Source organism: Helicoverpa armigera, chromosome 1, assembly GCF_030705265.1.
Source record: "Helicoverpa armigera isolate CAAS_96S chromosome 1, ASM3070526v1, whole genome shotgun sequence".
Classification (NCBI taxonomy): Eukaryota; Metazoa; Arthropoda; class Insecta; order Lepidoptera; family Noctuidae; genus Helicoverpa; species Helicoverpa armigera.
In genome coordinates this window covers 2248803-2260821 of record NC_087120.1, presented here as the reverse complement: position 1 = coordinate 2260821, position 12019 = coordinate 2248803, and the positions used below count along the sequence as shown (strand labels likewise).

The following is a 12019-nucleotide window of genomic DNA, read 5'->3' as shown; positions in this document are numbered from 1 at the left end:
CTTAAAGTCTCGAAATAAACTGATGCTCCGTTATACTCTAAAAGTTGAGTAAATTATACACAATTTATGTTTTAAAAGCTTGTCGCGAGATTTAAGTACCTACTCGTAATTTTAAAAGCAAGTCTTAAAATACTTGCCTAGTATAATTTCTTAACTAAGAAAGTAAATGAGGGTTCTTAAATCTCGCGACAAGCTTTTAAAACATATAAATTGTGCAGGTCCAGCGACTTGAGCATACGTACCAAAGCACAATACCCGCCCGCGTGCTCTTGTCACTTGCGCATGTTAACTCGCTCCAGCTACATGCACCGTGTATAGTCTGTTTTTTAATCTCGTAGACTAAATTGACACTTGCAAAATGTCAAACTTTCTAATAATTTTGCTAGCTCTGTGGTGCAGTGTTGTACTTACGATACCGGTTCGTTGAATCGTAACTTTTTACAATAAGTCATCCTGAAATAATGGGCTTATCCTTGATGATTACGCATGGCTTTGCGTGGTCAGATCGCTGGCAGTTTGTAGCACGTCGTACAGCCATGTGTACGTACGTGAATTTTAAATATAAAACTTTGAATGAATATTAAATTCGTCTATTATAGATAAAAAGTTACGATTCAACGAACCGGTATCGTAAGTACAACACTGCACCACAGAGCTAGCAAAATTATTAGAAAGTTTGACATTTTGCAAGTGTCAATTTAGTCTACGAGATTAAAAAACAGACTATAGACGCACCCTAAACAAAGGTTTGCAAGACTAAAGGTTTGAAGTTTGTCGATACTCTTTATTTAGCTTTTTTTAGCTTAATAAAATGTATTTGTCTCGCAAAAAGTACACTCTGACAAAGACGACCTAAAAAATTTAATACAGTCATTGCAAACATCTCGCAGGTCATAGAAGCTCAGTAAAATCATACAAGGGCTTACTGAACCTGCTACTTATTACGAATAATATGCCCTTGAAAAGTAACTGATTTATGAATTATTATTATTTTAAAGCAGCTGCGTCGAGGGGTTGCACCCTTCGTAGACGAGGGGAAGGGTGCCTAATTGGCACTACGCAGTGGATAATTTATTGAGTTTAGTTTGAGTTTGATATACATATAATAACTATAATACACATGATGAGTCATACTACACTCACGAGCAAAAAAATGGAATCACCCCCCTGCGCTGTACAAGCCAATGATACAATATTTACAGTTAAATGTGGTCTCATTTGAAAGCCTACACAAAGCTTTAAATTAAGGGTAGACATAAAAAAATCGGCGCGGAGGTTGGTTTTTTGCCCACTAGGCCACCACGACTTTATACATCTACATAATCTATCTACATTATACAGTAAATAATTGAAGTCTGAATCGCAGCTTCTTTCGTATTAGATAATCGTTAGTAACCTGATAATTTCTTTTTTTATTCACTTGCTTGATCGTAAATTTTATAACTTTCTCTCGCTACCTATACTTAACCCCACAAAAACTTGTATCTCCTTTATCGTGCATAAAGGAACAGCCAGACATAATTTATTTTCAATTCTAAGTACACTTGTACCGGTTCCTATTATTCTGCTTATAATACTTTCCTTAGCAACTGACGAAGGGGAGCATCTTTTGTACCTTCAATGTCAAGGGCATTTTAGGGTCACAGACGAGGGGTGAGCTTGTAAAGTAAGTATCTCTGCTCTTCATATTTGTTGATTGAAATATAGTATCTACAGGTACGTATTATAAAACAGTCTCCCTTCGCGTCTGTGTGTTCGTGATGAACTCAAACGCAGAAGGGTCTAGTGTGTATTTTCAAGGTCAAGGGCATCTTAGGGTCACAGACGAGGGGTGAGCTTGTAAGGTAAGTATCCTTCAATTCATGATCGTTTATTGAAATATAGTTTCTATACATATTACTTATAATACAAAGTTCCCTGCCGTGTCTGTCTGGCTGGTCGCGATAAACTCTAAAATGACTGCACCGATTTTCACGCAGAAGGAATACTAAGGTATACTATTTATGAGTCTTAATTTTTTATGTTTTTATAACTATTTCTGTGTACAATAACGATATTTGTTGAAGATGTACGGGTAAAAATAGGTCTGGGAGTTTACAACGAAAATGCTGCCTAGATAGCCCTTTGAGGTTTGAAATATTTATAAAAAAATAATGTGTCGTGTGTATCTGACATAGGTCTACAGAAAACTCCGTATTGGCTTTCCATCTCTTAAGGTTAGGAGTATATTAATCTTGGAGAAAAAAAATGACAACTCATTTGACTAATTTTTAAAATTCAATAAGGAGTCGCGGGCGTTTTTTAAAACAACTGTCTACATTAATTTGGTTAAAAATAATTGTTTTAAAAAACTCACGTATATGTTTTCGGTTGGCCTTAGTGACCATTTTTGACCCTAGTATAAATCGTCTTTTCTAAAAAGCACACTAACATAAATTCAATTGTAATAGAGGCACAAATTATTCCCCTTGTAAAACGTCTAAGAGTACAAACAAACCTACTTACACAATAAGTATTGCTTCGAAATTCCAGTACAAGTGAGTGGGTCAAGGTCAAGGTCAAACAGTACTTCAAGACGAGGGGTGAACGCCCTTGAAGACATTCAACTCGTGGTTGTCTACCACGAGGGTTTGGTTGGGGAAATAAACAAAACAAACACTGTTGAGATTTGTAGGGTTAAACAAGACACAGTTGTTTTAGGGTTACCTAAGTTAGTGTACCTAATTAATTGATTAGAAAATGTATCAGTGCAAGTATTAAAGGCATTCTGTACTGATAAAATAAAGAGGAAACAATTTTTTGTTTCTTTGTTTGTCGGGTCCAAGGGACACTGGAAACTGAACCGATTTGAAACCTTTCACTGTTGGAAAGATACATTATAAAATTATAATATGACCGATGACCGAGTATACGTAGGCTATATTTTATCTGTGTATGGGCTGTGGTTTCCTAGGGCCGCAGGTAAAACAGGGGAAAACAATGTAATGGGTGTGCCAAGAAAACCATCTACCGGTTACAATGACAATCAAAAGGCTAATTTCTGAGTAGGATACTTTTGTCCGTGGATGATAGCTGATATTTTTTAAAGAATAATGAATGGATAAAAGGACGCAATCGAAATCATCAATAGCCTTTTTATCGTCCCAGAATTCGTGGTGAGGGGCCGTTGGAGTTAAGGGGCCAGGCAAGTACCAATGTAATTTTCCTAAGTTTATATGTACAAAGAAAATCTTGGACACCATGAACCACCGTGTTTCGAAGTGCACGATAAACTGTAAGTCTCACTTGGTTGTCATTGAACAGTCAGATAGGCAGTCGCTTCTTTTAAAACACTGGTACTCAGCTGCATCCCGTTAGATTGCAAACCGACCCCAACACAGTTGGGAAAAGGCTAGGCAGATGATGATGATGATGTTTGTTAAGGACAGGTAAACATAGCGCACTTTTATTATGTATATGTATGTAGGTAAGTATTATGCTTTACTATATACTGTGTACTTATTATCTATGTTTGCAAAAAAGAGCTTTAGCTTTAACTTAGTATAATAACCCTAAGGTTTATTAATAAGGTTCAGATGTACGGAAAACAATTTCCCTCGGAACGCGGGTAAAGTCGAGGGTAAAATCTAGTATCTAAGCTATATCTAGCTTAGATTTTCCGTGTCCTAGTAGCCTCGGCTTCCGAATCAATACTATGCGTTAGTGATGCACTACGGTAACTCTAAACCACTCGATGATTAGAATTTTTTTATAAACTCTTTTATATTAATGGAGGGTACTGCTTCCTACACATGGTTATATAAGAACCTTCAATCAACCTATTGTATAGTTCGCCTAAATCGGTCTATCCCTTAAGCGAGTTCACGTGACAGTGTCAGGGCATTATATTTTAGTGGTTTTTAAAATCTCTATAAATGTGTAATTCATCTAATTAGACATATGAATAATCATGTAAAACATAACTGTCTGTCAGTTTGCAAAAGTTCTCGAGCGGTGACCACGACCCGGAAGACGCGGTGCCATCCCTCAAAGGATGGTCGGACGATCTAGCCAAGGTCGTCGGGAAGCAATGGATGCGGGTTGCTGAAGATCGAGCAAACTGGCGATCCTTGGGGAGGCCTTTGTCTTGATTCTTAATCCCTAAGATTTTTTCTTAAACTACCTATCGACGTTGTTTACCGCATCCCTTGGAAATTCAACACGCATGCGCGCCTGACCCACATATCCAAGCCAGCTTTAAGCACGGCAGATACCTTTCGGAACTTTCGAGAAACTATCAGTTTTTCGGTGTTAGATATAAAAGTAAGTGTTACAATCCCTTTTGTGTGACTTTTTAATAAATGAACAGTGTGCTAAGAAGTAGGCCTCCATTATTTTAAAAACAAGTGCAGTGTATTTTTATAATAATTACTTCTTCATATTTTTTCTAGTCCACTGAGGTCTCGGGGACTTCTGTGTTCTTCAAGAGCTAATAGGTTGGACCGGGGGCCCTCAAAATGAATCAAAACTCTAGGAACATTTGCGCCTCGGTAAGTGTTTTATTTGAATAATATTTGAATGATTGAAAAATCATTAATCTTTAGAAATTAGGTATACTTTTCAATAACTTAAGTTGTTTTAGATAGGGAAAAAAATATACTTTGCGACGAACTTAATATCAAATCCCTTTGTTTCTTTAATGCTGAATCGAATGTACTCAAATTATTCCTGAGCGCTGAGCCAACCGACTTTTTGCCTAAGCAAATTAATGTACTCAATATTTGCCCGAGCCATTTCTATACATAGTTACTTATATAGCATCAGGCGACTTTTTTGTCTGACTTATAGGCGAGATGAAAAGGAAGACTACCTTACACACTACTATAGCTTTAAAGAGTATAAAGTATAATGTACTTATATTATATGGCTGTGTCGAATTTCCATCCCATTGGGCTATGATAGTGAAGGAATAGGGAAGGGAGTGCACCTGTGTCTGGGCGAATGCTTGCGCAGCTGGCTAATCTTCTTATATGAGAGACTAGGACGCCATTAATTTATTATTAATATACATGTTCAGGGGCGCAATAATACTTACTACTTACTGCTTTACTTGTTGCTCGCTAGACACTTAATAAAGTAATTTATTTCAGGATCTGGTGGCCCAGTTTCTCCAAACTGTCGATGACTGCAAGGCGTTGACTTGTAAGTATTGTCATTTGAATTTTGACATAGCGATATCGAAAAACAGCAGATGATTCGGTCGTTGTAATTCGCAGAAATCTGTCTCCTTTCATAACGTTCGTTTATGAAAGTAATGTTCAATAACAGTAGAACTAACATATTTTTTTGTTTCAGCAACCCGCAAGGTCTTGGCTCCTATTCCGGCAGCTAGGCGGGAGGTTGACCCATCGGAGCTGCAACGTTTGGACGATTACTTCGACAGGATGGCAGACCTGATCATGCGAGCTCCGCGCCGCCCTCATGACTATACCAAGCCAGATTCTACTCAAGGCAATACCGAAAGGAATAGGCGTCCAGTTCCCTACAAGATTAAGCCGAGGCCCGTGAAGGTCGTGTCCACGACGCCTGTGACCGTCACTCAGGAGAATGAGCGCGTCACTCCATCGGGCCCCAGCGAGTAAACAGTTCGAGAATTCGCGCCTAAATGCATGGTCAATTTCTATGTCCTTTGTACCTGACCTGTACGTAATGAGCTGAATTTTGCTCTGGTTAGTTCATATCAAAGCGTAGGATCCATTTGGATGGACGGTTATAATGAAAGTAGGCTAATATCTTGTGACAGTGTTCAGGTACCTATTTCGTTATATTTACAAGATTTATACTACTTTTAATGTCCCTAAGATGATTTACTATTTTGTAAGTTGAACTTTTGATAGTTTTATTCATATCTATTTTTTATTAAGGCAAGTGAAGCGTGTCAAAATTTGTAAGTATTTAAGAGTTAGGGACTTTTTAAAGAGTATTGGTAAGATCATGTTGAGACTGAAAAAAGATTGAATTATTTTTGAACGTATTTCTAAAAATATCCTTAGCGTGCTTTGGATTGTAAAAATTAAAATTGATGAATAAAACAAAATTTTAGAGAAGTAAAGGGAGATATATATACGTTAACGTCAAAAGCAGAAGTTAATGAATTAAAATTAAAATTTTGAGAAAGAATCATGGTAAAAATTTTGGTCACTTATAAAGTGAATTTTGGTCAAACTATTTGGTCCGGCTTCAATTAAGCCAAAATTATTCTAATATTCTGAAACTCACTGTTATTTTAACACTATTCTGTAATTCTCCTGCTATCTCTTTGTGATTTCCATAATCTATCTTGACCAGATGAAATGCATGCACTAGTAGTGCACCAGGCTGCGACCGAGAACTCAAGGGATATTCCGATTTCATTCAAATAATCGTATTTCTGGGTGTTTCTCTATGTGGTAGTTAGAACAGGCAAAACTGTTTAGCTAATAAGGTATATAATCATTATATCTTATATATTAACATATTGAGATTGTTATTTGGGAATAACCAGGATTTTGATGATGTTTGCCTCGTCCTGCACGTTGAGTACCGAACTGTTGTTCCGTGTCGAGATATCGGCACTTTTGTACCAACGTTTTATCAGTTTACTCTTGTAAACACTCTCACACTCAGTACCAAAACCACCGGTAACACCGATAGCTCGTCGATGCACATGCGTGCGTGAGTGACATTGCTACGAACGTTAGTACGTAGCTTCAGGCTTACAAGATTATGCCAAAAATTCAAAATTTTATTAAATTTCTTTTAAGGACGAGGACTTAGGTTAGGCGCCCTTCCCGCAGAGGGAATACAGGGTTGGTACTGAAACCTACCACAGGATTGACTTATTAATGTAAGATGGAATTTCTTGGCACGACAATGAAATTGCGTGCCCTTGCACCCTGTTCGAAGACAGGTAGATACTTCTAATGGAGTCAGCAGGATGTTTTAATATCATGGTATGTTTTGAAATATGAACAGGGCTTGTCTTATTAAGCGATGGTAGATGATATGTTACCAAGCGTAAGCACTAGAAAATATTGAATTTGATGATAAGAAAAAAGATCTCCGAAGAATCCGAGGACGGAACGTTTAAGCCATCGCTGAAATAATAATGATATTTACTGAATCTAAATATGTACTTAAATTAAATATATGTATGTGATATCAGTGTTCTCATTTGATACCCGATTAAACAACTACTCAATTAACAAAAAATCATAAAAAATACTAGTTAGTACCTACGGCGTAAGTAAGGTAAGTCTGAAATCATAAACCCTCATTGAGCAGGCGTGGTGAATAACGCTTAATCTTTCTCTGTGTGAGATATGGCCTGTACCCAGCAGTGGATCGATATAAAGGCTGATGATCAACCCATCTAAATGGCAATCCAAAAGCACACACTATCAGCAACTTATTAAATACTAGCTTTTCGCCCGCGGCTTCGCCCGCGTGGAATTCGGTTATATTGCGGTATAAATCACAACTATAAGTTAATTGTATAATTGTACATCATCCCTCGGGAATTCCTCATTTTCGGGGATTCATTATCGTATCATTTAGCTTCTAAAATTTACATGTTTATATTCGTTTGCAATATATTACCTTGTTTTAAACGACACACAGCGCCATCTACAATCCATCCATCAAGCAAACAATATTTTTGTTTTCCCTCGGGAATATCTATTTTTTCGGGATAAAAAGTACCCTATTATTTAATCCGGACTTCTAACTTTACGTCTGCAAAATTTCAAAGCAATTGGTTCAGTAGTTACGGCGTGAAAGCGGAACAAACAAACAAACAAACAAACAAACAAACAAACTCACTTTCCGATTTATAATATTAGTAAGGATCCCCCATAACTATTGACTTTTGGACTATCCCATTATTATATCTACCTATATGTTATTTTGCTCCCTAGAGATAGGGATTTGATATTAGCCCTATATAAGTAAGATCAAATTCCTACTTCTAGTGTGCAAAACAATTGATAGATAGAATATTGGGACTATACATTTACCGACACATATTGGTGTCGGTCTATCCCAAGGAGAAAGGAAGGATGACGGAAGGTAGGTTAGGGGCCTTTTTGTACAACTAACAAGATGATCAGGTTCCCAGTCAAATCAAAATAAATCTGTCAAAGATTGGTCTTGATTAATTGAAGAGTTCATTTTGAAAATAAAGGGCGGGTTCCACAGAAGGCGTGTAAGGGCGGAGCTAGTTCATCGTCCCTCGAACACGCGAGTTTTGGTAGGTAACTTTTGTAGGGGATTTTGCGTAATGACATCTCCGCTGTTAATTGAGTTCTCAATGGACTAGCCTTTTACCTACTAACCAGAAGAAACTGAGTACAAGGATAGCTTACCTATCTGACTTACTCAGTCCAGTTACCCATGCAGGTCGATACCCATTGATAAGACTGGTTGATAGACTTTCTGGCTTCTGACCATCCGTAACGACTGCCAGAGATATTCAAAGTAACGTGCCCTCCAAACCTCGAAGAAACTCGTCATGATCACTTTATTCTTCACAGCTCAGTAGTAGGTAGGTAATCAAGGTTAGGAAAAGTTTTTAATTTTTAGGATTCCGTACCCAAAAGGTAAAACAGGACCCTACTGTTTTCGCTCCTCTGTCCGTCCGTTCGTCCGTCTGTCATCAGGCTGTATCTAATGAACCGTGATACTTAGAGAACTGAAATGTTTACAGATGATGTATTATTGTTGCCGCTATAAGAACAAATACTAAAAACTAGAATTAAATAAATATTTTGGGGGGTTCCCATACAACAAACATGTTTTTTTTTTGGCAGTTTTATAAATCGGTACGGAACCCTTCCTGCGCGAGTCCGACTCGCTCTTGGCCGGCTTTTTATTGTAAATGCATAGATGAGTTTGTTAAAAAAAAGGAAAAATTAAGTCATGATTTGCTTTATTTTATCTATAGTATCTGTTTCCCTGTGTTTTCACGTGCGTCCCATGGGAGCTGATACCCATTAACCCAGGAACAAGTAGGCAAGAAGGTAAGTATTGGTACTGTAGCGTAGCAGTAACTATTAAGGTAATCTATAGCTATATAATCTATAGATAATCTATCTATAGATAATCTATAGATAATCTATAGATAATCTATAGCTATCTATCTATAGAATCACTACCTATACCTAAAGGCTATCATTTTGTAAAAAAAATGATAAATGAAGATTAGCTCGACCGATTTTGTACAAACTTCACATAAGTAAACCATTTACTAAATAGTCCGAACAAAGCCAACATTTGGTTTGGATAGGATTGGAGCCCGTTTTTGGGTTATAAAACTACAACGATAAACGGCATCAATTTTTAGGGTTTAGCCTTTTTGTCACGTGAAGCGTCAACCAGCCGCCTAGGGCCTAGACGGATCTTTAAATAGACCCCACGACCCGAGGGTTTCAACCCCAAACGGTTTGAAAATATAGTTTCCGACAAGGCCACTATATTTCCGCCGCTTAAGGTTCTCAGGTGAACAGCAGAGCACGAAGAACCTGCAAGGTGTGATGGCGCAAGAGTATCGACACAAGTTGCGTCCCGCATTCTTTTAATAAATAATTTTTGACTTTGACTCGGCTCTTTGTTCAGTTACTTTTTAGACCGACCGAACTCCAGATATTTCGCCGAGTTTCGATAAGTCTTTGTTTCACTCCGAAAGTTAAATTAATACAATCAAAATATAATCAAATAAACTTCTAAATACAAAATATAACAACATTTCGGAAGACATCTGAATAGTAGGAACTTTCCTGTAAAATATGTTAAACTAGTAAGAATAAATATCATCTCCGAATAAGCTACATAGATTAATATTTAAAGCAAAACAGAAGCGTTACGCCCGGGCCGTATTCCCAGGGTTTTCTCGGAAATGCAATTGAGGTCCTTGTAAATCAATAAAAGCCTCCCCCCAACCACCTCCCATCTCTCATAGTCTAGATCAGGCTGCGCGGGCTTGCCCCCCCCCTCGTCTCTCGCCGTTACCATGGTAACGGCGGGCTACATAACCAGTTGCATTTCCCCCTTCATTCCCCTTAAAATATTGATCTATCTAGGCTTCATACGACTCTATGACTCTATGAAATCTTTGTTATAAAGGCTAAAGTTCGCCGACACTTATCAAAGACTTACCGTCTTACCACAAAAACTTTTAAACGTCAGTTTAAGACTTGTCTAAAAAAATGACAGATTATGACTTTGAAATAAGGTCCATTTTGCAGCCACACTTTTTTTAGACAAGTGTTTGACACATGTTTAAGTTTTTGTAGTAGGACCAAAAAAGTTTTTCTAATATCTTCCAAAGCAGTTAGTCAAAGTTTTTATTTCAAATTGTCCATTGCAGGCTCTTATGTGTCACGTTTAGGGTGTGTAGGTCTAATTTTAAATTAAACCTCACATAGCAAATGTGTAAACTGACTGCCAAAAAGACTTAAAAGCAAAAAAAAACGTATCATCATCCACTAGACACCGAATTCTAGGCCGATGCGCCTAAGAATAGTTTATTTTGGTTTTCAGTGTTTTTGGGAGTCTGTTTTATTGTTTGTAAAAAGTTTTTTATTTTTGTATTTTCGGTGACAAGCATCCGCATTAGTGGAAAGTTCTCATCAATGCGAATAATATAAGCCCAAACACGAGGTAGTTTACTTATTCAGTTGTCGAGTTCCCTCGACCATCTCTGGTCTCCATCATCAGGTCTGGTCTCCAAACCTTCACTATTGTATAGAGTCATCAGACGTACACCTCATCGTCAAGCTTTCAACCTATGCATGCCTACAATATTCGTAAGTTGTCCTCGATTTCTCAGGGTTTCCATCATCAGATCCTGACCTAATGATTATAGGACCACCTTGGAGGTATACACTATCAAAGAAAATAAGATATTGCAAATCGGTCGAGGCGTCTTTGAGTAATCGGTGAACGTACAAAAAAAACCGATGATTTGAGAACCTCCTCCATTTTGGGAAGTCGGTTAAAAATGGTCGCTAGAACAGGTCCGTGAATGAGTAACGAACGAATCCGATTTCCATTGGTACAGCAGTCCAGGCAGACGAATCGAAACCATATCACAATGATGTGAAGTTCCAAATTGGTTCAACTTGCAGTTGTACTGATACTGATAACGACTACGTACTATTTGTTTTTATTAAGTTTACGCTAAGTTACGATCTTTTATTTATTGTAGTCCTAAGTTATTATAATAAATTTGAATTTTGTAAATACGTTAATCATTTTAGTAATAGAAATAAATAATACTTAATGAACTCAATACAAATGTACCTATTTCTAAACGAAACTGTAGGTAGACGTTTTTATTTATTTTTTTCTACCCAAATTGTATTAATTTTTGATTAAAAATAAGAATAATATTTCTAAACGTTGTACATCTGAAACGTCACCCTAGTTGCTAAGTTCCCAAAAGTTGGTCAGACAGACTTTTTGGTCAGTTTCCGCTGTTTAGTTTCTTAAGGTAAACGTACCAATACTCGTCGGATTTCAGAAATCACTGACTTTGAAGCGCTACTGTGTGTTAAATATTCAATAGAAAATGAAAAATTTTGCACGACGTGATAGAGTATTTATTCGTTATTCTAAGTAACTAATGTTTTTTTAATCATTTTCATGGGTTTTTGTACTTATCAAGGCAAAAGTAAAAAAAGGGCGATTTGTACCAATAGTCGTCTGATTTGTACGGATACTCGTCAAATATTCCCAGTACTCGTCAACTTTTAATGCTAATGTAAACTCTCTGCTCTTGAACATAAAGTTCAAGTTATGTACTTACATTTTTTGTGCTTGAATTTGTTAAGCATACTTGTACCTTTGAAACATTAGGTAGATAGATAGAAAACCAAATCCTTCTTTAGAATAGCAGGTCATAATCTGTCAGAAGAGCAGGTATTCAATAAAACAGATACAAAGCTGCATTTTAATTCATATTCCTAACTATTAAATGCTTGGAACAAAATCAGTCTAAAAAATA

At 37.0% G+C, this 12019-nt stretch overlaps 1 protein-coding gene across 1 annotated transcript; it reads left to right on the top strand.

Moving 5' to 3' along the window:
- The first annotated feature begins 4167 nt into the window (after nt 1-4167).
- On the top strand, nt 4168-6099 carry LOC110379275 (uncharacterized). Its single transcript, XM_021338881.3, has 4 exons — nt 4168-4302; nt 4431-4529; nt 5130-5181; nt 5335-6099. The coding sequence occupies exons 2-4, from the start codon at nt 4497-4499 to the stop codon at nt 5619-5621; spliced, it is 372 nt and encodes a 123-aa protein (XP_021194556.2). The 5' UTR covers nt 4168-4302; nt 4431-4496; the 3' UTR covers nt 5622-6099.
- The last annotated feature ends 5920 nt before the right edge of the window (nt 6100-12019 follow it).